This window comes from Temnothorax curvispinosus, unplaced genomic scaffold (assembly GCF_003070985.1).
Source record: "Temnothorax curvispinosus isolate PA1 unplaced genomic scaffold, ASM307098v1 QBEX01005011.1, whole genome shotgun sequence".
Taxonomy (NCBI): domain Eukaryota; kingdom Metazoa; phylum Arthropoda; class Insecta; order Hymenoptera; family Formicidae; genus Temnothorax; species Temnothorax curvispinosus.
The window spans coordinates 594908-620022 of record NW_020214791.1 but is presented as its reverse complement, the minus strand read 5'-3'; the positions used below and the strand labels follow the sequence as shown (position 1 = coordinate 620022).

At 40.3% G+C, this 25115-nt stretch overlaps 5 protein-coding genes and 1 long non-coding RNA gene across 9 annotated transcripts in view; 4 read left to right on the top strand and 2 right to left on the bottom strand.

Annotated features, from left to right (window-relative positions):
- The window catches only part of LOC112454335, a 53028-nt gene extending 52332 nt beyond the window's left edge, over nucleotides 1–696 (bottom strand). The window contains exon 1 of the mRNA XM_025015654.1: nucleotides 551–696. Coding sequence (XP_024871422.1) covers nucleotides 551–671 — 121 coding nt within the window. The 5' untranslated portion in view covers nucleotides 672–696. The remainder of the gene's footprint in view (nucleotides 1–550) is intronic.
- On the top strand, nucleotides 633–4722 carry LOC112454332 (BTB/POZ domain-containing protein 1-like). Its single transcript, XM_025015646.1, has 7 exons — nucleotides 633–715; nucleotides 1255–1940; nucleotides 2105–2791; nucleotides 2868–3027; nucleotides 3123–3280; nucleotides 3369–3603; nucleotides 3699–4722. Exons 2-7 carry the CDS (start codon nucleotides 1588–1590, stop codon nucleotides 3858–3860), a joined length of 1755 nt encoding a protein of 584 aa, XP_024871414.1. The 5' UTR covers nucleotides 633–715; nucleotides 1255–1587; the 3' UTR covers nucleotides 3861–4722.
- A 1953-nt stretch (nucleotides 4723–6675) lies between these two features.
- Nucleotides 6676–7848, top strand: LOC112454349. 3 transcript variants are annotated; one of them, XR_003040714.1, is made up of 3 exons: nucleotides 6676–6741; nucleotides 7007–7184; nucleotides 7322–7848. It is a non-coding gene; the product is annotated as an uncharacterized LOC112454349 (long non-coding RNA). The 3 variants fall into 3 exon arrangements; XR_003040715.1 differs by lacking the exon at nucleotides 6676–6741 and adding an exon at nucleotides 6832–6846; XR_003040713.1 differs by lacking the exon at nucleotides 6676–6741 and having other exon boundaries at nucleotides 6970–7184.
- A 353-nt stretch (nucleotides 7849–8201) lies between these two features.
- LOC112454331 (extensin-like) lies at nucleotides 8202–16144 on the top strand. 2 transcript variants are annotated; one of them, XM_025015644.1, is made up of 16 exons: nucleotides 8202–8496; nucleotides 8564–8669; nucleotides 8747–8879; nucleotides 8972–9085; nucleotides 9163–9284; nucleotides 9365–9561; nucleotides 9640–9788; nucleotides 9874–9939; nucleotides 10043–10200; nucleotides 10290–11222; nucleotides 11298–11531; nucleotides 11622–11686; nucleotides 13267–13370; nucleotides 14973–15017; nucleotides 15112–15321; nucleotides 15549–16144. In XM_025015644.1, exons 2-16 carry the CDS (start codon nucleotides 8628–8630, stop codon nucleotides 15818–15820), a joined length of 2844 nt encoding a protein of 947 aa, XP_024871412.1. In that variant the 5' UTR covers nucleotides 8202–8496; nucleotides 8564–8627; the 3' UTR covers nucleotides 15821–16144. The 2 variants fall into 2 exon arrangements, with proteins under 2 accessions (XP_024871412.1, XP_024871413.1); XM_025015645.1 differs by having other exon boundaries at nucleotides 15527–15642.
- A 4090-nt stretch (nucleotides 16145–20234) lies between these two features.
- On the bottom strand, nucleotides 20235–23193 carry LOC112454348. Its single transcript, XM_025015679.1, has 9 exons — nucleotides 22859–23193; nucleotides 22697–22781; nucleotides 22323–22435; nucleotides 22179–22236; nucleotides 21950–22050; nucleotides 21650–21848; nucleotides 21429–21562; nucleotides 21070–21307; nucleotides 20235–20957 (listed from the first exon to the last, which is right to left on the bottom strand). Exons 1-9 carry the CDS (start codon nucleotides 22946–22948, stop codon nucleotides 20788–20790), a joined length of 1188 nt encoding a protein of 395 aa, XP_024871447.1. The 5' UTR covers nucleotides 22949–23193; the 3' UTR covers nucleotides 20235–20787.
- A 536-nt stretch (nucleotides 23194–23729) lies between these two features.
- LOC112454347 (modular serine protease-like) overlaps nucleotides 23730–25115 on the top strand; it is a 4699-nt gene continuing 3313 nt past the window's right edge. The window contains exons 1-2 of the mRNA XM_025015677.1: nucleotides 23730–23850; nucleotides 24596–25115. The exon at nucleotides 24596–25115 is cut by the window's right edge and continues 177 nt beyond it. Of these exons, the coding sequence (XP_024871445.1) occupies nucleotides 23784–23850; nucleotides 24596–25115 (587 nt within the window). The 5' untranslated portion in view covers nucleotides 23730–23783. The remainder of the gene's footprint in view (nucleotides 23851–24595) is intronic.

Genomic DNA, 25115 nt, shown 5'->3' with positions numbered 1-25115 from the left:
CTATAGAAATTTTGCGTTTCTAATCTACAAAGCAATTACAAGCAATGATCATGACTAAAACAGGAAATTATCGCGATCACCGCTAATTATTTTACCGCATATTTTAACAGACTCATGCATGATATATTTTCTAAATATAAAGCAAGAACAACATTAGTAAAAAATTTCGAGTTAAACTAATTAATCTAGAAGGCAACTGTAGGCAATGATGTAAAAAATGATCGTGATCTGCCAATTATTATCATCTATAAATTTCGCTAATTATTACAAATATACAAGTACTGCACATCTTTCAATTTGTTTATGCATAATTATTCTGTAGAAAATTTATCGTATTATTATTACTGTTGCAATATCGCTACGAGTAATACTACGACCGCACGAAGTTAGAATCTCACGAATCCGTCGTACGAAGTTAACAGAACTGTCGCACGTACGCGCCACTCGCGCCAGCTAATGCCATCCCGCGATGGCAAGTGACGCTACGGTTGCACGGAGGTTTACTTGACGAATCTGTCGCATATTCGCATTATCGACGAAAAAACAGTACCTAGTGGCAGATTTTTTATCAGGCGCACGTCTAGGGCTTCAGTGCTGCAGAGGCCTTCAAAATCGGTGTAATCCAGCGGTCCAGAAGGGTCACAATTCACTGAACGTATATCCTGGTACATCCCGGGCACACAGAAGCATTCGATATGCCGCACTCGCGATATCCGTATGTATAACGATCGTACCACAGCGTTCGCGTTACGACCGACACTTTACGAGACACTTCTGACGGTTCTTCGTGCGCGAGAGCCACTTTTGGAGCCCTGACGATCGCGAGATATACGGAAGGATTCGAACTCAATCTCACCCGCCGCGATGCCTTCCGTTAACTGAGACTGATGGGGTCAACCGTCTTTATCGACGAGCGATATTGCGATTCTCGAAGTATCGCAAGAGCGGAGCGTCGATTGGCTCCCGCAGTAATATTTGCTCCAATTACACTTCGCGCATTCGATTTCGGAGCAAGAGAAAAAAAGAGAAAGAGAGAGAGGGAGAGAGAGAGAGAGAGAGAGAGAGAGAGAGAAGACAGAAACAAGTGCAGAAAGTGCAGTTCGAACGAGCAGAGATTTAATATATAAAAATTAAGTTTAAAATATCGCAATATGTATAAATATCAAAGACGATACAACAAATGCATTGTTATAGGAAATATAATAGACAGCAGCTAATTACTCGGCAGCTGATTATTAAAGCGAGATATTTTAGGTTTCATTCATGCCGACGCGCGGATCTATCATCCCTCGAAATCCCTTCCTCTCGCCTACTGGGGAGCGAACGGCCGGGGGAACGGTCAACGGTGAGGAGCCGCGGCAGCAGGATGTCGCTGTAGCGCGCGTCGTCGTGCGTGCGTGTCTCTCGGCGTCTTGACGCATCTCGTTCTCGCCGAGAACCCGGCGCGCTCGGAGGAGAGAATCGCGATCGCGGCTCGGGGATAACCAGAGTGAGGACCGCGCCCGCCGCCGCTCGCGTTGGCGCGAGGCGACGCGATTAAATGAGACGGGGCAGTACCTGGACAAGTACTACGTCTGGTGCGCGAACATGTCTACGGAGACCGCCCTGAACGACGTGCCGAATATTGCGTCGCGGATGCAGGGCCTGCGACTGATGGCGGCGCATCCCGAGGACGAGCGCGACGTTGCGACGACCGAGAACGCGACGCTGGCTGCCGGCGGCTCGACGGCCTCGGCGGCCTCGACGGCAGCGGCCAGCAGCGATGGCGTCGTGGCCGACGGCAGCGGCAGCGGCAGCAGCGGGCCGTCGTCGTTGAGGGAGCCGCTGCGAAACATCACCCTCTCCCGGGCGCGGCGCGCGCTCAACTTCGTCGGCGACGAGGACCAGCCGCCGAGCTCGTCCGCCGCGCGGAGCGAGGCCTCGTTCGCGAACAGCGATAAGTAAGCAATTTTACTCCGCCCGGAGTAAGATAACGCGTGGAATTAGCATTGCTTGTCCAAGTTTCTTTGAATGTTTTTCGAAAAAACTCAAAGTATTTATTATGATCTTCGGCGAGATTGTTAGTATTTGTTATTTGATATAGTCGTATTCTTGGCACTTTCAGCCGGCCACCTATTAACGCGGCAAACACATCGTATTTGGATGGACGAGCGCAGAATAACGCTACTTTGGAGAACTCCACCACGCAGAATCAACCTGCAGTTATGTACAACTGGCAAGGTACAAAGGCAACGATGCGCGAAAGGATTGTATTCCTCTTTAACAATGAAATACTGTCAGACGTGACTTTCCTGGTGGGAAGAGGCGCGCAACAACAACGTATACCAGCTCACAAACTAGTCCTGTCCTCTGGAAGTGCTGTATTCGACGCAATGTTTAACGGAACGCTTGCGACAGCTTCTTCGGAAATAGAAGTACCTGATGTAGAGCCTGCTGCATTTTTGGCAGTGCTCCTTTTTCTATACACTGATGAAATACAGATAGATCCTGAAACTGTGATGACGACGTTATATACTGCTAAGAAATACGCGGTGGCCGCTTTAGAGAAGCATTGCGTTGATTTTTTGAAAAATAATTTGACGAGTGACAATGCTTTTTTGCTGTTGACGCAAGCCCGTCTCTTTGACGAACCGCAATTAGCCTCGGTATGTTTGGACACCATAGACAGATTCACGACTGAGGCCTTCAATGCAGATGGGTTCACAGATATCGATATCGATACATTGATGATAGTCTTAAAAAGAGATACTCTTCGTGTTAGGGAATCTAAACTGTTTCAAGCTGTTCTAAGGTATGTTCCAACGCTGTGGGTGGGAGGGGTGAAATGTGTACCGTTCATTCTACATAATACTTATATTTTTGTACAGGTGGTCAGAAGCTGAATGTGTAAGGCAGCAATTATCAGTTACTCCAGAAAATCAACGTCTGGTTTTGGGCGATGCTTTGTCTTTGGTTCGTTTTCCCCTTATGTCGAAAGAGGAATTTACAGCGGGTCCAGCACAATCTGGATTGTTAAATTATTCAGAGGCTAGTATTACAACATTCTTTCGATACATATGATAATTGTTACATTTAAGCTAAAAAAGGTTTACACTCTAAAAATTTACAATTAAATTTTACAGGTCTTATCTTTATTCTCGTATTTCATACTGAATCCCAAACCTGCGGTGGGATTTCTAACGATGCCGCGGTGTTGTATGACAGGCAAGGAACAGACTGTATGCAGGTTTCAACATACAAAGAGTAGATGGGGATATTTCGGAACTAGTGATCGCATTCGGTAAAAAATTATAATCCGTATTCCGTGCGTATAGTTAACGATGGAAATCACCGATGCCCGATGTAATCGAACATTTTAATTCTTGCAGATTTAGTGTGGATAGACGTATCTTTCTACTTGGTTATGGAGTTTACGGTAGCACGCAAGAACCAGCGATATATGAAGTAACAGTCGAATTAATTCACACCGCATCAGGAAAGGTGATAGCTACAAATGCAACAAGTTTCAGCTGTGATGGATCAAAGTACACATACCGTCTAATGTTTAAAGAATTAGCGGAAATCTTACCAAATACGATTTATACGGCATCAGCAACTTTCAAGGTTGTTATGTTGTATTTTGCTGTATCTGATTTATTATTTAATTATTATATACGGGAATATGTAAATAAAAAAATATTTATATATTTATTTTTCAGGGGCCATACTCATATTATGGCACAAAAGGAATGAAAAGCGTGTTGGTGGATTGTGATTCAGGAAATGGGAAAGTTAAATTCAAATTTAGCAGTGAGTTGGGAGATAATAATGGCACATCTACTGATGAAGGTCAAATACCCGAGCTTATCTTTTACATGTAATATCATTCGCGTATAATGACATTCCTGGTACTTGCTTGACTGAATATCAGATAAATTACCTAAATCATGTATAAAATATGCTGGATTTTGTCAATTATAATATCTTGTGATCGTTTAAAGCAGTGATTTGATTTAAAGAAGTGATCTATGGGCATGCCAAAGGAGTTAACCCAAGATTTTTTCATAATTTTATAGATAATGCATCTTGATTTTATTAAATAAGTTTGATAAATTCAACGCTTAAGAGATACGCAAATCTTATAATATAATATCTACAATAAATCAACAATGCTATTATATACATTTTGATCTTTCCGCAAATATTACGGAATATATTATTCGTCTTTCGGATTTAAGTATTAAGATTATTTGAATGTATTACCTGTAGTTCATACGTTAATTATTAATTATACAAGTAAGATCGATGTTTAGAATTGGAGATGTATAATCTATTTTTCTATCGTTTTAATTGAGATTCGTGTAAACCAAAAAATGTAGTTGTATAACAATGTTGAAAAAAAGATCACGAAAATAAGTACAAGAGGGAGATTAACCAAAAGAATGTGTACGCTCTGATTTCGCCTAAACATTTCTCGTTCGGAATATGTATATTAATATAATTTGAAATTGTAAGTATAGTTGAATATATAGCACTTCTCAATGCAAAAGTAATTAACGCAATAAAAGCCTAAAGCATGTGAAGTATTTTTTAGTAAAAGTTAGTATTTTGGTAGTCACAGTGCGAAGAGCAATGTAGAATCTGATTGAATCTTGTTGCTGTAACTAAATACGAAAAATAGTCGAACGAAAGTAATATAAAACACCATTTTTTATTGTTCTCTAATAAAATTTTATCTATTTATTTGATGATTTATTTCAAATTTAATAGAATTTTTATGTATTTCCTTATTAACGATTCGAGAAAACATATTTGAAGTTTGAGTTTTGTTAATAATGAATGGTGCTAGCTAACGAGATAACATTGTTATCCTTAGCATCTTTAGAGATAAGCATACTGCATAGACGTAAGTCCGATATTGTTTTCCTCAAAATATAGCGCGCATATACCATTTTATTTATGATTATATTTAATCATATAGATAGAAAAGATGTACATGTAATGTTAAATAATTAAATAGATTTATTCCGCAAAATATTCTTTTGCGACATTAATATCATCACCCTTTTTAACATGCTTTTTTTGTTTTTTTATTAAAATAAATCGTGCATTAAAAAATATTAAATATTTTTTTTATGAGATTATTATAAATCTGTTATCGATGATTTTGTTTAATATTAATATTGAACAAAAATGCTATTTGTACAGATAAAGGTTATTTATGGAAAAGTTTGTAATTTATAGAGATAATCTACGCGTTGCTTTCTTTGGACACCTTGTATAACCAATCATCAATTATATATTAATCGTAAAAGATCGCACTGTCATCATGTGTGTGTTCACTATTCCATCACGTGTGCGTAATCACCATAGACGTTATATACGTCTATGTGCTAGTAAGGCTTCTTGTTAATATCTCGGCGCTCGCGCGCGCGCGCGCGCGCGCACCTAGGTCTTGTCGTACTTAATAATAATTACTTATGACATTTATTGTCATTATATATATATATGATGATACATATATATATATATATATATAAAGCCGAGACCGAGGATTAATGAATAATTAATACTATTGTTATTATATAATAATAAAGAAAACTTATTTTGTAATTTAAAAATAATTTTTTATTTTTTTATGAGCAAATCGTTAACTTTCCTAAAATTGTTGGAAAATATGCGAATAATTTTAATGATTGTCAAATAATTTTCCTAGTTTATATTACTACCTACTTAAATATAGTTTATATTTAGATAAAACAAGAGCCAATACCGAACAACAGGATTCTAAATAATATTATAGTTTAATATTCCGTCAAAATAACTGGGAGCGTTTCGTGCTTTACAGAGACTTTTTCAATCAATCAAATAAATCCCTCTAATAAACTGTAATACATTATCATAATAATATCCCGTTACATAAAAAATCCGTCGAGAGATGAAATCAATTAACAGAAAGTTTAAGGGGATGCTGGAGCCGTAGCCGAACTCGATGAGCGTCGATAAAGAAGTGCTCACCGACTATATCTGTCCTTGTATAGACAAAGATATAGACAAGGATAGCACGCTACATTGCACGCACACATACGCACGATGCACATCGACATTATACTTTTATATTACGCTTCCAAATCTTGATTTGGAGGGTTTATCGATGTTTTTCTTGTTGTGCAATTCGGGGGAACTTGTTTTCGCGTTCGTACCAATGGTATATCTCTTATATGAAATACATCTTGATACGAGCTGACAGCTCGCCGCAACTCGAGACGCCATATTGGGATAAAAGTAGGATAAGGAAATCTGTACTTCCGTAATTTTTTCTCGTTTTCTATATAAAATCGGAGTTCCCCCGAATCATTAATGTATGTACTGCAATTCTGAAGAAGGATTTTTAATTCTGTCAAATTAATACGACCCTACGTGCCGACAAAAAATGCCGGTAAAACAGACGGCTCCAGCATCGCCTTAAATACAACTTCATTAAGCCACCTACCCCCACCATTGAAGTTTCCAGACCTGGGGCCGTATTCTGTTCCGGTAAAATCCGCTTACCGACAATTGTCGGTGTCGTTGCGCAGGTTTTTCATATCGTGTAAAAGCTGCGCAACGATATCGACAATTGTCGGTAAGCAGATTTTAGCGGAACAGAATACAGCCCCTGTATGTAAGACCGTGGGTATAACATCGTTGACAGCTGTCGTGACTGGTTACAGTGGTTACTGCGCAGGTTCCGCGAATCTGATTCGCACGTCTAAAATATCGGTGCGTTCCGAAAGTCATCGAAAGAGCATTTCGGTCTTTCTATCCGCGAGATTAGTTACGATCAAGAAGACTAGAGACCAGGGGCCCGATTCTCTAACGACAAACGTATGCGCAAACTCTGCTCTAACAGAAAAGCTGCAAGCTTATTGGCTAAAAACTGTGCGATAGCCAATCAATTTGCAGCCTTTCTGTTAGAGCAGAGTTTGCGTATACGTTTCTCGTTAGAGAATCGGGCCCCAGGAGACCAAACTCCTTAAAATTTCAGTGGTGGGGGTGAGTCAAAATGTGGTCCGGCGCTGTTCGCAGTATGGTCGCCTGCCAATTCATGAACTACGGCGTGCTGGATTTCCGGTGCAAGATGGTGCAAGAGCTTCGTGCAACATAACCAAGAACATCAGCTTGGCATCTTGGCAGATGTAAACACTGAATTTAATTTTGATGTCGTAAGTATTAATAAATAATATATGATACTTAGGAACGACGAAGTTCACATAGGAAACTTTTTTTGGATAAAACAAGTGATAAAAAAAATACGATATTCTGTGTTGTGAAATATAATTAATTGAATTTTTTTGCATAGGGCACTGAGTCTGGAAAAGTAATTGATGCAAACATGGGCGAATATCGAGAAGAAATTGAAGAAAGATTCGTAAAAGCAGGTTGCGAAATACACGGCGACTACAGGATTGCAAAGACATGCAAAAATTGTCTATTTAAATATCTACAAAAAAATGCAAAACTCATTCAGTTGCCACATGAAAGTTGGGGATTTGTTGCGCAAGATCACCGCATAATATTTGCTAAAGCAGAGAATGATTATACTATAAAATTAAATATGATCATTGATTCTCGAACATGAACGGAGAGATATATTTTAAACAAAACCATATAAAGTGGCTAATACCTGAGCCAGAATCAGTGAGAGATATTGTTGAAAGTTTGAATTGTATTGATAAACTCTTGGTTTTTCAAAGCATATAAATTTTTGTAATGAAATTGATAATAGCTTCCTCAGAACAGCTAAATTGTACATAAAAATGTTTATTGATATTGGATGTGTAAAATGCAATGTAATTTTTTTTAAATAAAATTATGGTTTTTCCTTTATATTTATCTCCCTATATTTTTACATAACTTTAGATATATATTATAACTTTAATAATATAACTTTTATTCAGTCTTTTTTTTAACGAACACTTGTTTTTATTCAAATACAATTTCAAATACACTTACCTTCGGAAATCCAAATAGCGTCCTTTTATTCGAATCCAAATTGGGACATTTACTCTCACAATTCACAATGCAACACACTTTAGACATGATTTCACTTTGTTTTAAACGGTTTGCAACAAACAAGAAGACTAGAGAACAAACAACGTAAAGATTCGAACTTATCCAGCACGTAGCGTAGTTCATGAATTGGCCGGCGACCATATTGCAAACAGCGCCGGACCACATTTTGACTCACCCCCACCACTGGAGTTCGGTCTCCTGGTCTCTAGTCTTCTTGGTTACGATCGAGCGAATTTTTATTATAATTCGACATTTAACTACCGGTACGTGAAAAATACGTGATCGCAGTAGGACTTTAATGAAGCTTAAGCATTTAAAGTAGTCGCCTGTGTAAAGTGTGCGCGTTTGTCAATCCATATGTGACTGTCAATCTTTTTTATCCTGAGGCTTTAACCTATCACCCATCACACCAAATGATTTATGAGCTTTGGTGTTTGGCGGAGTTTTATGGCGCGTGCTGAGGTAAATTGTTGCATTTTTTCCTTCCGAATCCATCAGCTGGTGGCTCACTTTTAATTGAAATTTGCAGCCCACGAAAATGTTGGGGTCATGAGAATTGCCACATTGCTTCCAGAAGTGTACATTTTATCTCTATGGCTAAGGGAAAAATAAGAGGTTCTGACTCCAACAATAAGGTATGTGTGTTGCAGTTGCGATTCACGTGAGTGATCATTGTATCTTTACAAATTGATATGGTATATTTTGTCATTAGATAACAGCATCAAATGCAGCATTCAAAAATGGAGAAACCTATACGTCGGAATTTGAGATTAACGAGACACCACCCAGCGCTAGAACCTTACTTACCAAGGGCTACACGCAGGATGAAATTAATTCGTTTTCAGGTAAATTTCTTTTTATTTTGACTTATGTTACACGTTCTTTATGTGAATGTATCGATATTGTTTATTATTGTATATTCTGCGTTAACTTATAGGAGCAACTGTATCGACACGCGGGCGTTTTATGACAGAACAAGAAAAGTTACGTTGTCCAAATGAGAGGCCATTGTATCTTTATATACAGGGACATACAAAACATAACGTTGATTGTACGTATCGTATCATATCATTTTTTTATATTTTAATATTACTGATTCGCGTATCTAATAGATATTTTATTTTACAGTGGCGATACAAAAGATCAATGAAATTATTAAAACGGAACATCAGAGTTCTCTAAACAGACCAAGCAGATTTACAAATGCTCCGCCACCTCTTATGAGCTTACATTCTGGAGTAACAAGTGTGGTAAATAACATCTTTTATTTATATCTTATTTACAATTTCAACAAGTTTTCTTGTGTATTAACTGATGTGCAATTTATTAGGAAAAGATTTGTGTTGGTATCGAGAATGCGCCACAAGGTTTTGACTTACGCGGGCGAATATTAGGCGTTGGTGATGCAAATTTAATGTATATTAGAGGCGAGACTGGGGCAAATGTAACCTTAAGAGGAAGAGGATCTCAGTTTATTGATCCAGTTTTGGGAGCAGAATCTCCAGAACCACTTCACTTGTATATAGAGTAAGAACGCCTGAGATTTTGTGGCATGTAGTGATTATAATCAGATAAGATATAATTAATAAAATACTATTTCTTTAGGCATCCGAAGTCAGAAGCACTGCAAAATGCAAAACAATTGGCCATCAACTTAATTCAAACGATACAGTCCGAATTACAGACCTATATTCAACAACAGCCACCACCAGTACAACCTCAGCAAGTCATAGAGCAATCCCAAATACCGCAAAGTATGTATTTATTGTTCTTACTTTGCAAAACTAAGATAACTATTTATTCATACATAAATTGTATGTGATTCTTTTCCGCTTACAGCTCAATTCCAAACTATGAATATCGGTAGCTTAGGCCAACCAAACATGGTCGCAATACAGCATCAAGGTAGGATATACAAATCATGCATTATTAGTAATTGTTATAAAGATACAATTTTTTTCAAACTGACATACATTTTTTAATATATATTTTACACCTTATGTAACAGATATTATACAACATTCACAAAGTAATGTTGTAACCTTGCCTGCAACAATTCTTACGGCTACCGTAGCTGGTACTCCAGGACCTGGTGTATCAGTTCCTCCTCCAGGAGTACATATACCACCTCATACTGGACCATTAGTTCCACCCCCACAAGCTCAGGTGATTAAACTCAAATTAAGTGGTGTTACATAAAGCCGTTTGAAAAGAACAATTCTTTGTAACAAATTTTATTCTCTCTCTTATTAAAGGAAATACAAACTTTTATGTCACCACCACCTGTTGGACAAGTACAATTAATCGGTCCTCCGTCAACAGTAAGTCAAGTTCAATATCAGATACATCCTGGTCAACCATTACAAATCCAAGGACTTCAACCAGGATCGCAATCCTCGCCACAGCCTGTAGCGCAAATGTATGTCATGAGTCAACCGCCGCCACAAAATCCGGCGCAGCAGAGTTTCATAACGAGCAGCAACGCGCCGGTGAGTGGGGCAGTGTCGTATGTATATACGCAACCGAACATGCAAAGGCCCGCTACGCCATCCCAAGGAATTATCGAAACCGTTAATGTGAATTTGCAACAACCTCCCCCAGCGGCGCCGCTCAATATAACGCAACAACCGCCACCGCCATTGTTGCATCTTCATTTTCCGCCACCAAACTTCCCACCGAATCAACCACCTCCTCCCGTCCCGCAAACCTATCAGATACAGTATCAACAGGTACAGGCACCCGTGTCACAGTCGCAAACGCAGTTTGTCTTGCAGTCCGGCGAGCATATAGTTCCGCCTCAGTTACAACAGAATCATGAACAATCTCAACATATGATACCTCATCAATTCGAAGGTCACGCACCGCCATTTCATTTACAAGTACCTCCACCACCGTCTGCGCAAACTTTCCTAGTACCTAACGCTCAGTCTCCTCATCATCCACAACCGCCACTTCCTCCCGGCGGTGAAATTCAACATCAGCAAGAGGGCCCGGACCAGGGACCGTTGCCGCAGCCGGTACCCCCTCCGCAAATAGTACCACCGCCGTCAATCAGCCAGATGCCGAATTCCATGAATATTCTTACCAGCGTACCACCACCAACGCAACCGCCTCCACCGCAAAATGCTCCGTGGCTATACCAAGCTCAGCAGCCACAGCAGATGCCACAACCACAAGGGCAATTGCAGGTAATGACGCTTGACATTTAGTGTTCTTTGTTTGACGCGTGAAAAATATGTGATGGCCTAATCAATTATTTATAGATGCAATTGCCACCGCAGAATATACCTCTTCATAATGTACCTCCACCGCAAGTTCAAGCACAAATACAATATCATCCTCAACACCACATACAATATCAAAACGGTCATATACCGACGCAAGTACATTACACGATGCAACCGCCGCATCAGCAATTCGAGCAGAAACCCGATTCGCCAGAACAGCAAAAATCACATGGAGTAAAGAGAAGGTTCTCGGACGTTGAGGGAGGTCAGGTAAAGTGCGATCTGCAAATATGTACGCATCAGATTGAAATGTGCGATAGAAATCATTCTTACAAATCTCTTTTAAAATATATGTCACAGGAACCACCACCGCCGCCACCACCATACCAATGTGCTCCGTTACCTGCGCAACGGCACGGCACAGGGTAAGTCGAAGAAAGAGAGAATATAATTATTTTTAGAGATTATTTATAGAGATGCTATAATGTATAAATTAATGTAACTGATAAAGTTACATTATATACTCCTTGTGTACAAAATGTAAACATTATGTGTACAGTAAGGAGGATTAATTCGCTGGGTTATAGTATCTTTACTTATCGGCGTAAAAAAATCAAGGTGAATTAAAAAGAGAGACCTAGTTATTTCTTATTCTTCTCGTTATACTTTTTAATATTTCGATGAATAGCGCACGTGTTGATTATTAAAGACCCAGCGACCGGTAAGTCAGGCTACTATGACTCATCGAATTAATGCACCTTATTGTATCTATGTACCTATGTACATATTACCTATGTATAATAGAGGAGTATATAAACTAACGTAACTTTTTACTAATTTTATATAACTAGTTATACCTTGGTAGACTGTGATGAACAAAAAACTTATGTGTTTGAATAAAGTTGGTCTACCAAGTGTGTAAAATTCTAAATAAATACTACTAAGAAAGCTGATGATTTTCAGAATCATAGGATACTGTAGCATAAACGTGCAATGAATTTAGTCGAAGATTAGAAAGAACTTTATCGATATGAAGAAAGAAATTGATAAAGAAACAACTGCTTCAGATCGCTTATGCTTCACTTGTAGCAAGTGTAAATTTTGTAAATTATTGTAGAATTACATGAAGAAAATGTAAGTCATTATTGTCATTTTCTTACAGAAACCTGCTTTTGCATTATAAGGTGTTGCACAATAATATTAAAAGTGCAGAAAAAGAAATTTTAATATTTTATGAGATTTTTATATAATAGATATTTTTTATTCACAGATATTCATTGCTATTCTCCAAAATTTAATACGTTAATAACTATACGGACAAGAATTATTAGCTGCAAGATCTAGATATATCCATGTTAAGATATAAATTATTTTTGAGCTTGTGAACTCAGAGTTTTTAAAAATAATTTAATTTGATAGAAATTTTCAACTTTGCGTTGTTTATAAATATTTAATAATTTTGGAATCATGGAGATATCTTGCTCTTTCACACACACACAGAATATTATTCCTTTTTTTGGATCTCGCATGGTTGTATAGATTTAAAAAAAAATATGAAGCAATTTTATTATCTTTGCAAAATATAGTGCAAAGATAATAATATACTTGCATTTTCCTCATGTTATACATAAATCTATATTAGAATCATTAAATACAGCTTTTGCCAGAATCACCAATTATATGTTCCTTTAGTATAAGTAATGATCCAAAAGAGACGAAATATGTGATGATATAGTTGCTATTTTGCAGAATAGAAGTTAAAATAATCATAGATGGATTATTTGAACGTATATTGTAATGTTCTGCGACATTACAATTACGTTCTTAAGAACATTCTAAATGTAAGTTTCGACATCATTAACTGTGATCTGGTAAAACCAGGTATTTTCCATATTTCAGAAGTATCCGAGGGTGTGCATCAGGTGATTTTTGTCTTAATGCTTGAAACGTTTCTGTACAATCGTTATTTTGGAATTAATAATTCACACCTGCATTGTTTAAGCAGAGAAGGTGATCGACAACAGCAAGTCTTACATGGTCCATCACCCACACCTGCGGGTCTGCCACATGGAGATCGAAACAAGATGCTAATGCCACCTCCACATCCAGGTCTGTAACTAAGAGTATTTAGCCTAAAAAATTGCTGGGTATCTTTTGAAAATGGAAAATGCAACAGAATATTATAAAAAGATATGTCAGTAAAAAGATTGTATTTTTGAAGGCATTTATCTTTAATTACTTAATCGAGACTTTGGATTCCTTCTTTAATACAACTTTGTTATTGGCAATTACCCGATATAATATAATCATTTAGCTATAATTTGGGTATGAAAAGTAATTAAATTTACTAAATATGTTTCGGATAGATATCTAGCATTGTTTTCTTAATACTCTTAGACCGTAGTATATTATTATTGTAAATAATATTTTGCGGTAAGCATATTTATAAAAACTTTCCTTGATCTTTTTTAATTTACGTCTTAGCGAATTGCTTTTTTACGCATTTGTTGAGGGTACCTGCAGAGACGGACATCCGGAAATAACATGGATTATTGCATTCTCACATTACATAGAATGCTTTGATATATAGTTATCTTTAAATTTATTTTTATTATTTTAGATTAGACAAAAAAGAGCACTGCACGTGTTACATACAGTTGCGAAGGTGTCTCAAGTATATTAATTTTAATGCTTTTTTTTATAGTGCCCTTTTTATTAAATAAATCTGCATTTTCAGATGCAAGTGTAACCTGTGATTTTCTACTTCAGTGTTTGTTTATCCAGTATTAACAATATTTAATACTATTAGATTATGTTAAGGCATATTATACATATATATATTTTTCGTGTTACTGTTTTAAGTTCAATGTGCCTTGGACTTTATATTTCTTAGGTTAAACATACGTCTCCACCAGAGATTACTACCAAGGAGGGATATAGATGACTACTACGTTTAAAAAGTTATATATATTTAATGTTATATATTATGTAACATTAATACGGAATAACACATGATTTGTATATCATATAGTGATATCGTTTTTATTGTTGCAGTGTTCTGAGCAGTTATCTGTCATGGAAAAAGTCGAAGAAATTTGAAGAATATATAGTTTTAATGATTAAATAAACTTTACATCCAGATAGCAAATAACTGTATGGCTTCAAATTTTTAGCGTAATTGATAACCATCTAATACACAAGAACGTAAACATTGCATTGCTTGCTTTCAGACTCAAATAGTGATTGCCAAATCGCTCTACTGATTTGGCAATGGTTAATGGCGTGAAATATTGTCCTAATATTAATTTAGTCTTGTAAGATTAGAGATGAATTTAGAAAACTAAATTTCTGTTTATTGCTACAGTGATACGTCTCAAGCGGAAGATGAAAACCGGCAGCAGTCTTCTTATTATACAGATACAATCTTGGCAATCGTCTCGCAACTAGATTTGCATCTAAATTCAGAAAAAAATTAATTTTACATTTTTTATTCGTAAACGATAACATATCATTCAATATAGATATTGGAATCGTCAAGATTAATTATGCGTGTATGCGCGTTTTGTTGGATATAGCGAGAATTTTTAAGTTTATTATTACATTACAATATTTCATCGCATAATTGCCATGTTAAATACAATATTATGTTACGTATAGTTACTTAAGAATATATATTCTATTCTCTTCATATCATGTATCTTAATCGTTTAGGTGAAAAACGGAACCTGGACCAAAAGCTTGCAGGACTATCTTCAGGTACGGTGTATGATATGTCGTTATATCGATAAATATAAAACATATTTTATATTTCCCATGCAAATTTAGATTGTATGATATATTTTGTAAATAGGAAATGATCAAAATATAATTGCTGAATCTGGAAATATTCATGTCGGCAATGGTCCACCTCTACCGCCTCCACCTTCGTCACAGGCGCCATGGCAAAGTCATCACATGAGGGTTCCTTGGTATAGACCACCGTCAAGGGAAGGGGAACCTACCGGAGTTTGTCCTGGATTACCTCCTATTAATCTGCCTCCGCCTCAGATCAGGCCACGAGGTAGGCATTTGATTTATTCATCGCATCAAACTAATTTTTACCGTAAGATCTTAAACATCCTATTTTTTTCTCGTTGCGATTAATCGATTCTTTTTTATTACATCAACCTTTTTTTCAATATAAATAATAAAAGTTAAAGATAAAAAATCTCTATATTATCGTAATTCTTTTACGCACAATATGTGACGATTTAAAAATCTTCAAGGACGTGGTGGTGCTGTCCTTAGGTCTCGCTGACGGTAATCGCTCTCCCACTCAGAACGCCGCGTTAGAGCAGTCGTTGAACGTCGAGTACAATCAAATGCCGCCCTATACGACGAAACCGCCGCCTTACAATGCGCATCCATTGATGCAGTCGATTTGCAATCCGCCGCCACCACCGCCGCCGCATCACCAACAACCGCGGCCGCAGCATCCTCCACAAACAGTGCAGCATTATCAGGTGCCGATATCTCAGACATATCAGCCACCGACATCCTGTCCGCCGTGGATGAACTGAAAGTCGTAATACTACAAGCGGCGTTTCTTGCTCCGTTTCTTGTATCTTGATGATGATCGATGCGATTTGATGAAAGCGACGATGTTTCAATGGGTGACATTAATAACAGAGCGACGAAAATCAAGCTGCAAGGATCTGATGTAAATGAACAGTTGGAACTGCATCGTGTTATTTGCACTTAATTGTATGTTCCTTACGACAGTTATAATTTAATAATCTATTTCAAGGAGGGAGAATACTGAACAGTGTGTAAAAATTTGTAAAAATGTTAAAGATTATTTATACTGTATAATTTAAATTTGGTATACTAAGAGAAAGAAAGAAAGAGAGAACGCTAGTGAGAAAGAGAGAGAGAGAGATAGAGAAAAAGAGAGGTAATGTAAGATTACGTAATGAAAATAATGTTGGCGAGATAGATACTTATTAATTGTAGAGTTTATCTTGATGATCACTCAAAGAATGTGATTCTTGTATAGCATATGTATGTATGGAGAAATAATAATAGTGTTATTTTATTTTGATGGACAAACAGGTCTACCATTGCTCGTCCGAGGATTATTTGTTTTTCGCGTACTCACGAGAGTAATAATCCATCTTATATATTTCCTCTCGGTAAAACTATCATCTCTCCCATTTACTTATAGATAGATATATAACATGTATAACAATGTATGCAATTTTTTATGCAAAGCCAATAATAAACCGTTATTGCCAATTAAGTAGCTACTTTTACACCGACAGCCTCTGCATATCGTCGCGTTTCTGCCGCGCGGAACGGATTGCCGTTTTCCACGTCAACGCGATTTAGCAAACAGCGATAAAACCGCACCGTTCCCATTTACAGCGAGCAATCGTCGCAATTAGCTCCGTTAAACGCCGCTAGGTTGACGGGAGGAGGGAGTAGCAGCGGCGGCGATCAAATCCTCACCAAGGCGTCCGTGTTCCGGGGGCAGGCAAGGGGGTGGCAGGGGACGAAGTTCCGCTCGATACAAATTCGATAAAGCCGCTGGCGGCCCGCAGGACTCGCTCGTTATCCGGATCTGGCGGTCTGTTAGCCGCTACGTCAGAAAACTTGCAGCCTTCGTCGTGTTACGCGACCGCCGCGTACCCGATACTTTGGGAAAGTTTAATTTGCTGGGTAGCGGGACGCCCTGGATCGCCGTCGTTGCGAATTCTTCCTCCGGAAGCGAAAGCTCGAGAGAGAATTTTTGCCGCGTATTCACGCGACTCGAAGCGTCGCTATTAATCTCCGAGGAGCTCAATGCTCAAAATGCACGAAAAACGATAAGGAAAAATGGCTTCAATATTAAACTTGACGATGCATATTTTGTTGAATACAATTCTTAAAATACATAATATGTTAATAGAATTATTTCAATATGAAAATCTTAAAACATTCGTCAAATATGGAACATCGCGTACGAAGAAACGATCTGTAAAATATCGTCACTGATCGTTAGCGTGAAGCTTAACGCGAACGACCGTGTTACACGTGTATGAATGCTATGAATTGACAAATTACACGCGTCGATTGCGATATTGATCGGTAACCTTCCTCCACGCGGGAAATATTTTGTGCTTCGTTGGACAACAGGTAAAGGCTGTGTCTCGGCTATTCCGAATATATAGAATCGATCATCGTAATCAGGGCCATCGTCTGAATCGGTTACCACATCACAGGGATGCTCGCTGCGGCCATAATCGCTTTTCGGTAATGTCGCTTTGTCCGTCGTCGTCTCATCAGCTTGTCGCAGCGGCGATCGCTTTTCGACGTGCCCGCCGAAAATTTCCGAAAGACTTCGGCCTCGAAAGCACTGTCGAACAACGTACATCCGGAAACACCAAGGTTTACACCGGTTCAGCCACGTGAAAAAGACATCTTTTTTTAAATAGAAAATCATAATTGTATAATAAAAATAATAATTAATGACACATTCGTTGCGTTGTGTGGGTTTTAAGATTCCCGTGATAACTTTTGCTCTTGAATCATAGACCAGATCTCATTTCCTTCCGATTTCACATCATGATTCACGTCAACCGTATCGAGAGCGATTCATTATCGGCGCTTCTGACGGATGCACATTTCCAGACGCAGGAAACCGCGACGAGCCGCGAAGGGCCCATCAATCAAGCGAGATCGAGCTCCACGCTGGTGAGACGCGCATGCAACTCGAGATCCGATCACGTTTGTCCGGCGAGCGTGCGGAATCGCGGCTACGACCGTTCCTGCGACAAGGAGAACTCGATCGGCTGCAGTTGTTGTCGGACGAGAAACGCCGGCGAGGACATTTCGGAGCTGCGGGACGAGTGCAGCGGCGGAGATGCGGTCGATACAGTGCCGAGCAGGGAGTGCGAGGAGTTCGTGCCGTCGCGCGCCGATCGCAAAAATGGATTTGCGAAATCGCTCGACCGGGACAGGTTCGCCTTTATTTGAGATATCTCGGTTTTGCGATGTTTTCGCTAAATAAACTAGCAATTATACTTGTCCTATTACATTATTGCATTAACAAGTATTATGAAAAGATGTGGCACGCTTAAAAAACGATCCTTACCGAATCTCGTAATAAAGAAGACAAACCTTGAACGTTTTAAGTCTTAAAATCATGCAAAGAGGCAAAGCGCTCTATGATTAACATATTTTGTGCCGCGTGGGTCAGGCCGTTTGATATTTTGGCTATAAAAAAAAACATAATTAATATCTGAAATTATAATTATCAGTGCAATTTTAATACCAAGAGTCATCTATAATCCATGTGGCACAAGTGATAAATTAATGAAAATGGCGCGGAATGGAACGTGTGTTGAAAGCATCTCCCGTAAAATCATCCCCCTTTCGCGAATGCAGGTATGACGTAGCGTCGAGATCGACCGACGGCAGCGAGGCTGTCAGAACGATAGAACGGATCCCGCAATCCCTGCATCCAATATCCTATCATCATTGCAAAACGCAGTGCTCGCGTTCGAACGTGGACCCCGTAAATAATCCGCCGTGCGACTCCGCACCCCACGAGAGGCACGATAAGGTCGCGTGCGGCGACTTTACGGCAGACAGGGGCAAGGAGTTCGCGTCGACGAGTTGTCGCGGAACATCCATCGATCTTCATGGCAGCGCGGAGGAGGGCGTCGTTATCAACGATGGTCGGGGTCGCGGTCCGGATGTCAAAGACGCGTGGACGAGGGCGAATGCCTCGGCGACCCATCGGAAAATTGTCGATTCGATCTGGCGATGCGAGTGTCATCCGCGTGAAGACTCTATTCCGAATCTGTCGAGATCGTCGTGCGATCGTAGCCGCGACGGGTGCCACCATCGCCACGATTATCGTTGCGATTACTTCCATCGGCATTGCTGTTATCAGCAGCGCGACAGCTCGTGCATAAATGTCAAGGGGTTAATAAGAAATCTTTTTATAATACTAAGGGAAATCCCCATACGTAAAGTATCGATCGTCGCACTTCGTATACACATTGCTAACAAGTTTTATAAAAAAAATATCGTTATTTTAGGAAAGAAATCGGGATGAATAAAAAGGGGTGAGACGGAGGATACGTGACTGAGGGGGATGAAAACGCCCCGCAGCTGCAATCTCTGTTTAATTCACTCTCTTCGCATCATTCATATTGCAGATGCGAGACGCGCGGGAGCGACGTCTCCGGCGAGAAAGCTCAGCACAAAAGCTGGCGCGATCAGATGCGAGGCGAGAATAGTCGATTGTACGCGCGGCAGTGTTACTCGAAGGAGTATTCTGGAATAATACCTGCCTCTCGTGAGCGGAACGACGAGGAATGCAGGGAGAAGAACGACGACGACGACGATGATGGCGAAGACGAGGACGACGACAGCGGCGTGGCCGTTATCAATCACAAGGACTCTATGTGCATCCTCGCTGAAAAATATAAAGCCGGCAGGAAGTGGCGCGGCAGAAGGTGCGGGGATAGGGAGCGATCGGGCGACAGGATGGGGGACAAGGACGAGTGTAACAAATCGTTGACTTCGGAAATCATCGATCAGCCGGAGTCGCCGCTCGAGATCGTAAACGCGGTTCCGCACGAGGGACCGAGCGTAAAGCACGTTTGCCGAGCTGCTGCACGTTGCGAGAACTGCGGAATCGCGGCGATCGCGAGGACGTGTGGTCGTGGATGTGGCCGACACGGGCCGCCAGAGGGTGAATTCGACCGATTGAAGTCCCCTTTGAACGAGACGGCTGCCACCCGCTGTTGCTCGAGTCGAGCGCCTTGTAGACGCGTCTTCTAATTCAATTTCGTTCCGTAAACACGTTCACGGACTTTTTACGCCAATTTTCTATTTTCTGGTTATTTTCAACGTCCAACATTTATCGCGCGCACCAGCCATTGGAATAAAAAACGATTTATAATTTATTTGAAATTGCGCTTCTACATTTTGATCCGTGCTACATGAAAAATTTAAGCAAAATCCTCGCAACTTTTACACCTTTTTCCGTTCCAACTAAAAACTTTTTTTTTGCAATATTTGCCCGCCGTATTAACGCAGCGAAATAGTAACAGAGTATTAAAACGCTAAACGTTGAGAATAAAAATTATGCAAATCAAATTTTCGACAAGTCCATGAAACCGTTTAGCCTGTATTGTCCGAATTAAATTAACGTTGCATAGGCGGGACAATTAACTTTTAACTCGTTTTACTCGTAATACGCATGCTAGAGAGCCAGTTTCCGTCCGGGGAAATTTTAAGCTCGCTACAGAAGCGCGGAACGTTAACGGAGTTATCGAACGTAAGCATGTGCATTAAAATCCGCGGTGTCTCCGGCATTCGGCAGCTTTTCGCTTGCTGGACTCTTTGTGCTCGTTGTCTCGATTCTTTTCTCGCACCGTTCACCCGCAGCTTCCATGTTAATTGGCTCATCCCGCCGGTCTCTGAAAAGGATTCCGCAGCATCGCGACGCTTTTCTCTTCCCCTCGCGGAAAGTTCGGCTCTCTCTCCGAGTCCACTAGTCTTGCACGTACGTGTCTGTTTCTTCGTCACGTTCCGACTCTACTTCGATTTCTCGACCTTTTTGCCAATCTTCCGCCATGTCGATCCAATACATGCCATTGTCCACCAGTTTTTTAAACGATTCGTCGAACTCTTCTACGTGAACGGGGTTCTCTTCGCTGTATTCTGTTTGCATATTTGAATAAATATATTTTAGTATTTTTAAAATTTTTACAATATAATTTTAATCTCTCTCTCTCTCTTTCTCTGTGATATTATTGTTTTACAAAATCGTCACCTTCCTCCGCCAAGCGAGCACGCATCAATCGATTATTAAAAACACGTTGAAGTTCCTCGCCAGCTTCCATCAAGTCCTCTCGATCACCGAATTCCGTGGGGATCTCTACGCGGGCCATGACTTCGTCGAAAACCTTTTGATGCAAATTTTTTAGAATTGCTCCCGTCACCGCTGATCTCGTTGATTCTACCGATGGATTAGCGTCACTTCTTTTCTGGCGATATCGTCTGTAAGCTTTCTATGACATTCGTGACAATTGATAATTATTTCTCTTCGGTTTTCGGCATAAAACTGGCAAAATATAATATATAATAATTTTACGTAATATAATACAAAATAACTTCAGCTATTTAATTTACCTGTATAACGGACGCAGCTTCGTTTGCTCTCATCGGTGTCAGTCCTGATTCTTCGTACATCGTATCCAGCCAAGCTACTGCTTGAACGGCCTCTCCGGGTTCTATTATGTCTACCTCGCTTTCTTTTTCTTCCTCTTGCGGTTGTATATCCTCTACGGAAAGTCATGCGCACGATTTTAAATACTATTCTAGTGCGCCGAGGCGCATCTGAGTGATCTTACTCATTTTCATTTTTAGGTTCCTTCTCGTGTAGTACCCGCGGTAAGTAGCCTGTATTAGAATGGCGGCTTTCGACGCTTCCGCTTGCGAAGCTCCTGCCTTCCTCAAAATCTCGAGGGTCCTTGCTGCCGCCCGTTGCCATTGAATCATGCCGCGGGACTCGTTTAACAGCATCCTCTCGTAATGCCCGCGGAAAGCTGCCTGATTAATAACACCGAAAATGACTCAAAGAGCCGCGAGCCACGATAAAGCTCCATGATAGAGGGGTCCTCGTTAGATCTCGTATAGTAATTAGCGCATACTTGTATTATCGTGGCATGCTTCTCCGCCTGTTCCAGCGGGACCCCCGTCGCTTGCAGAATACTTTGCAGAGATACCTTGGATCTCTCGTCGCAAGTCGCGTCTAGCGGTCGAAAGGGGAGGAATTACTCTCGCATACTTTTTGCCCGTTGTGCTTTATAGAAATGTCGGGCGCGCGGCGGATCCACCCGCCGCAAAATTGTTTTTCTACATAATTCACCGTGTAATTACCGTCGCACACCTGGGCCGCTCGCATGTCTACCGCGTCCAAGTACGCGCGGAACGCCGTCTGAGCGCAAAAAAGGTAGAAAAGAATCTCTGAAATATTATTTAACTGCTGGATCCTTATCCGGCACGCGACAGTAAATTCTATACCTGAATCCTGGGCGCGGCGCGGGCGATCTGCTCTAAACTCAAGCCGCTCCGGTGAAGTACACCCACGATGGCCTGGCTCCCCAATAAAATATTGTTTACGACTTTCACCGCGACTGCAATTGCACAATTGTACCGTAGAACGCGATGCACGAGTATAGCGCGATTTATTACTTTACCGCACGCGGATGATATACACACGCGATCATTCTCCGTGACCTTTGAATTTACATAATGATTCGTGGGATAAACTGGTGTGTACCGGTGCGAGTGCATCAGTAATTAATTAGCTTAACGTTCCAATTAGCGTCTGTTTGCGAACGAATAATATCAAGACATCCAATGTTGTGAAATTGTTACATAGACGACGTTGGTACCTTTAGCATTTTCCCGTGTGATCAAAAGCGCTTCAACATAATCAGCAACGAAGCAATAAATGTTCCTCGGTTGCGAGCGTAGAACCTTTACGGATCAGATAATAATTTAATCGTCCTTTGACGTGACGGCGGTAAGTCAAATAACGATTTCATAGAGCGAACCTCGCGTGCGATGTCGGTGCATAGTTCGCGTAATCCTTCCGGGACCTTATATATGTGTTTAGCTCCATGTTTCTGGAGTAAAACGTTCATTTTCGTGATTATTGCTTCCGCCGAGTTGCTTGAATTTATCGACTCTTGCTCTTATCGCGGGTAATACGATGCGTGAAAGTTGCCAACTTTCGGTGGTAACGAGCACATTGATGAAGTTATGCATGGTGTAAGTAATGGTGAAGTTATGTATACTGAACTGAAGCTATATAACGGAGCGAGTAGATCAGGCCACACGGTGTTAATCTCCGGATAAAATCACATTGATAAAATATTATTAAAAAATATATAGGGGGAGTCCGGGAGACTTAACCATAGAGGAGAGTTGAACCACTTCAAATATCTCGTTCAAATTTTGAACAAAGAGCTCAATCCGAGCACGTGACAACATGACGCTTGATAGTGCGTTTCGACTGTGAGTGAGACAAACGTGTTTTAACGGGCTCGAATTGAGCTCTTTGTTCAAAATTTGAACGAGATATTTGAAGTGGTTCAACTCTCCTCTATGGTCAAGTCTCCCGGACTTCCCCTATATTATACGAAGAAATTATAATCTTATTTATAGTCGTTTTCATTAATGTTAAATTTCGTCGAAGTTGTTTCGCATGCAGAGATTATTCCGCGACCACGCAAACATTTCTCGATAACGCAATTCTCGATAAGTCAAATTGTTTATGTTTATTTTGTTATCGGTTTACGGACGTTTCTACGAATGTTTTTTGCTGACGGTATCATCCTCGAGACCTTTCATTGGCACAGTTCCACTTCGCGCCGTTAGCAAAATGATCTCTACGTTATCGTGGGGCATTCCGAGTGTTGACTGGACCTGACGTGGAACTCACGGTCAGTTCCTCATCGACTATGAGCGGCGAAAGCCATGCCGATTACGACCGCACGCGTTGCATTCTCGGTGGCTCTGTCGTTGCTTGCCTTACTACCGTCGCGTGAGTAACTTACATAATGTTTTGATCCGCGCTCCTGCTGTTGTTTCCGACGCCGTCTTACCGCTTCACGGAGTTCCGTGCGAAGAACGCTAAAATTCGCCCAACGCAGCGATGCGATTTAATTGTGAGATTAAGCGTCGCGTTCTCATCCGACGCGCTTCTGTATCGTCGCATAACGCGGGCAGGTCGTCGGGCGAACAGTGAAATTAATCTGGCGTGGATAAAAGTGACGTGCCCATAAAATCCGATCCGCAATAATTGTAAATAATGTGCAATGTGAGATGAGAGTAGTCTCGATATTAACACACACATCGCGATATTTCTAAGAAGTATTTCTATACTTGAAGCTAGAATGGAAATGTGACAGAAACCGAACGTCATTCCCGCTTACTGGAGGATGATTGAATATTCATGAACTAACGCGCGGTCACGAATTCCCTCACAAGTTTACATTGACCGGTTTTTGTAGTGTTCAAAGATCGAAGCAGTCGCGCGCTATACATAAGAATCCTTGAGAGTGTGATCTGTAGAATTTATTTCTATCACTGTGTGTGTGTGTTTCCCTTTTTATCTGTTGATATAATTAGCTCATTGGTTTTTTCCACTAAATAATAGTCTCTTGTTTAGCGATTGACTAAATTTCAACGCGGAATTAATAATATTCTCATATATATGTGATAAAGAAAATATATGTGATTTTCCGAGAATTAGTGGAAGCATTTACGCAGAAATTATGCACTTTTAGTGTCCCTACAGGATCGTGTGCGAATCTCGACTGGGTTTCCTGATCAATATGAGACAGCCGTGAATGGCCCACCAGGCCGCTCCAAGTGGAACGAGAACAATGATTTTTCCGGACCACCGGGTCATAATAAATGGGGGGATAGTAGCAGAGGACCGCCAGGTGGTCGTGGTCCTCCCGGATTAACGGGTGGCAGGCCTCTAATATTAAACGGAAATCGTCCTCCGGGCCGGAACAAAGTCGACACCAAAAGTTCATCCGAAGAAGGTGAAAACTATCCAAATAACGGTGGATTCACTCGAAGGCCTCATCCTGATTACGAAAGTACAGCCAAAGGTGAAAACTATCCATACAACTATCCAAATAACGGTGGATCCACCAAAAGACCTCGTTCCGATTACGAAAGCTTATCTAAAGGTGAAAACTATTCAAATAACGGTAGGTCCACTCAAAGACCTCATTCCGATTACGAAAGCTCATCCAAAGGTGAAAGCTATCCACGTGACTATCCAAATAACGATAG

What these genes read in the sequence shown, in the direction of transcription:
- LOC112454332 (XM_025015646.1), top strand. Translation starts at nt 1,588, where the DNA reads ATGTCTACGGAGACCGCCCTGAACGACGTGCCGAATATTGCGTCGCGG. An exon ending in TCGTTCGCGAACAGCGATAA is followed by an intron (nt 1,941 to 2,104) that starts GTAAGCAATTTT and finishes TGGCACTTTCAG; the next exon opens with CCGGCCACCTATTAACGCGG. An exon ending in CTGTTTCAAGCTGTTCTAAG is followed by an intron (nt 2,792 to 2,867) that starts GTATGTTCCAAC and finishes ATTTTTGTACAG; the next exon opens with GTGGTCAGAAGCTGAATGTG.
- LOC112454331 (XM_025015644.1), top strand. Translation starts at nt 8,628, where the DNA reads ATGGCTAAGGGAAAAATAAGAGGTTCTGACTCCAACAATAAG. An exon ending in GGTCGCAATACAGCATCAAG is followed by an intron (nt 9,940 to 10,042) that starts GTAGGATATACA and finishes CTTATGTAACAG; the next exon opens with ATATTATACAACATTCACAA. An exon ending in GCGCAACGGCACGGCACAGG is followed by an intron (nt 11,687 to 13,266) that starts GTAAGTCGAAGA and finishes TTGTTTAAGCAG; the next exon opens with AGAAGGTGATCGACAACAGC.
- LOC112454348 (XM_025015679.1), bottom strand. Translation starts at nt 22,948, where the DNA reads ATGAACGTTTTACTCCAGAAACATGGAGCTAAACACATATATAAGGTC. An exon ending in CACACGGGAAAATGCTAAAG is followed by an intron (nt 22,436 to 22,696) that starts GTACCAACGTCG and finishes GTGCAATTGCAG; the next exon opens with TCGCGGTGAAAGTCGTAAAC. An exon ending in GCGCCGCGCCCAGGATTCAG is followed by an intron (nt 22,237 to 22,322) that starts GTATAGAATTTA and finishes TTTTGCGCTCAG; the next exon opens with ACGGCGTTCCGCGCGTACTT.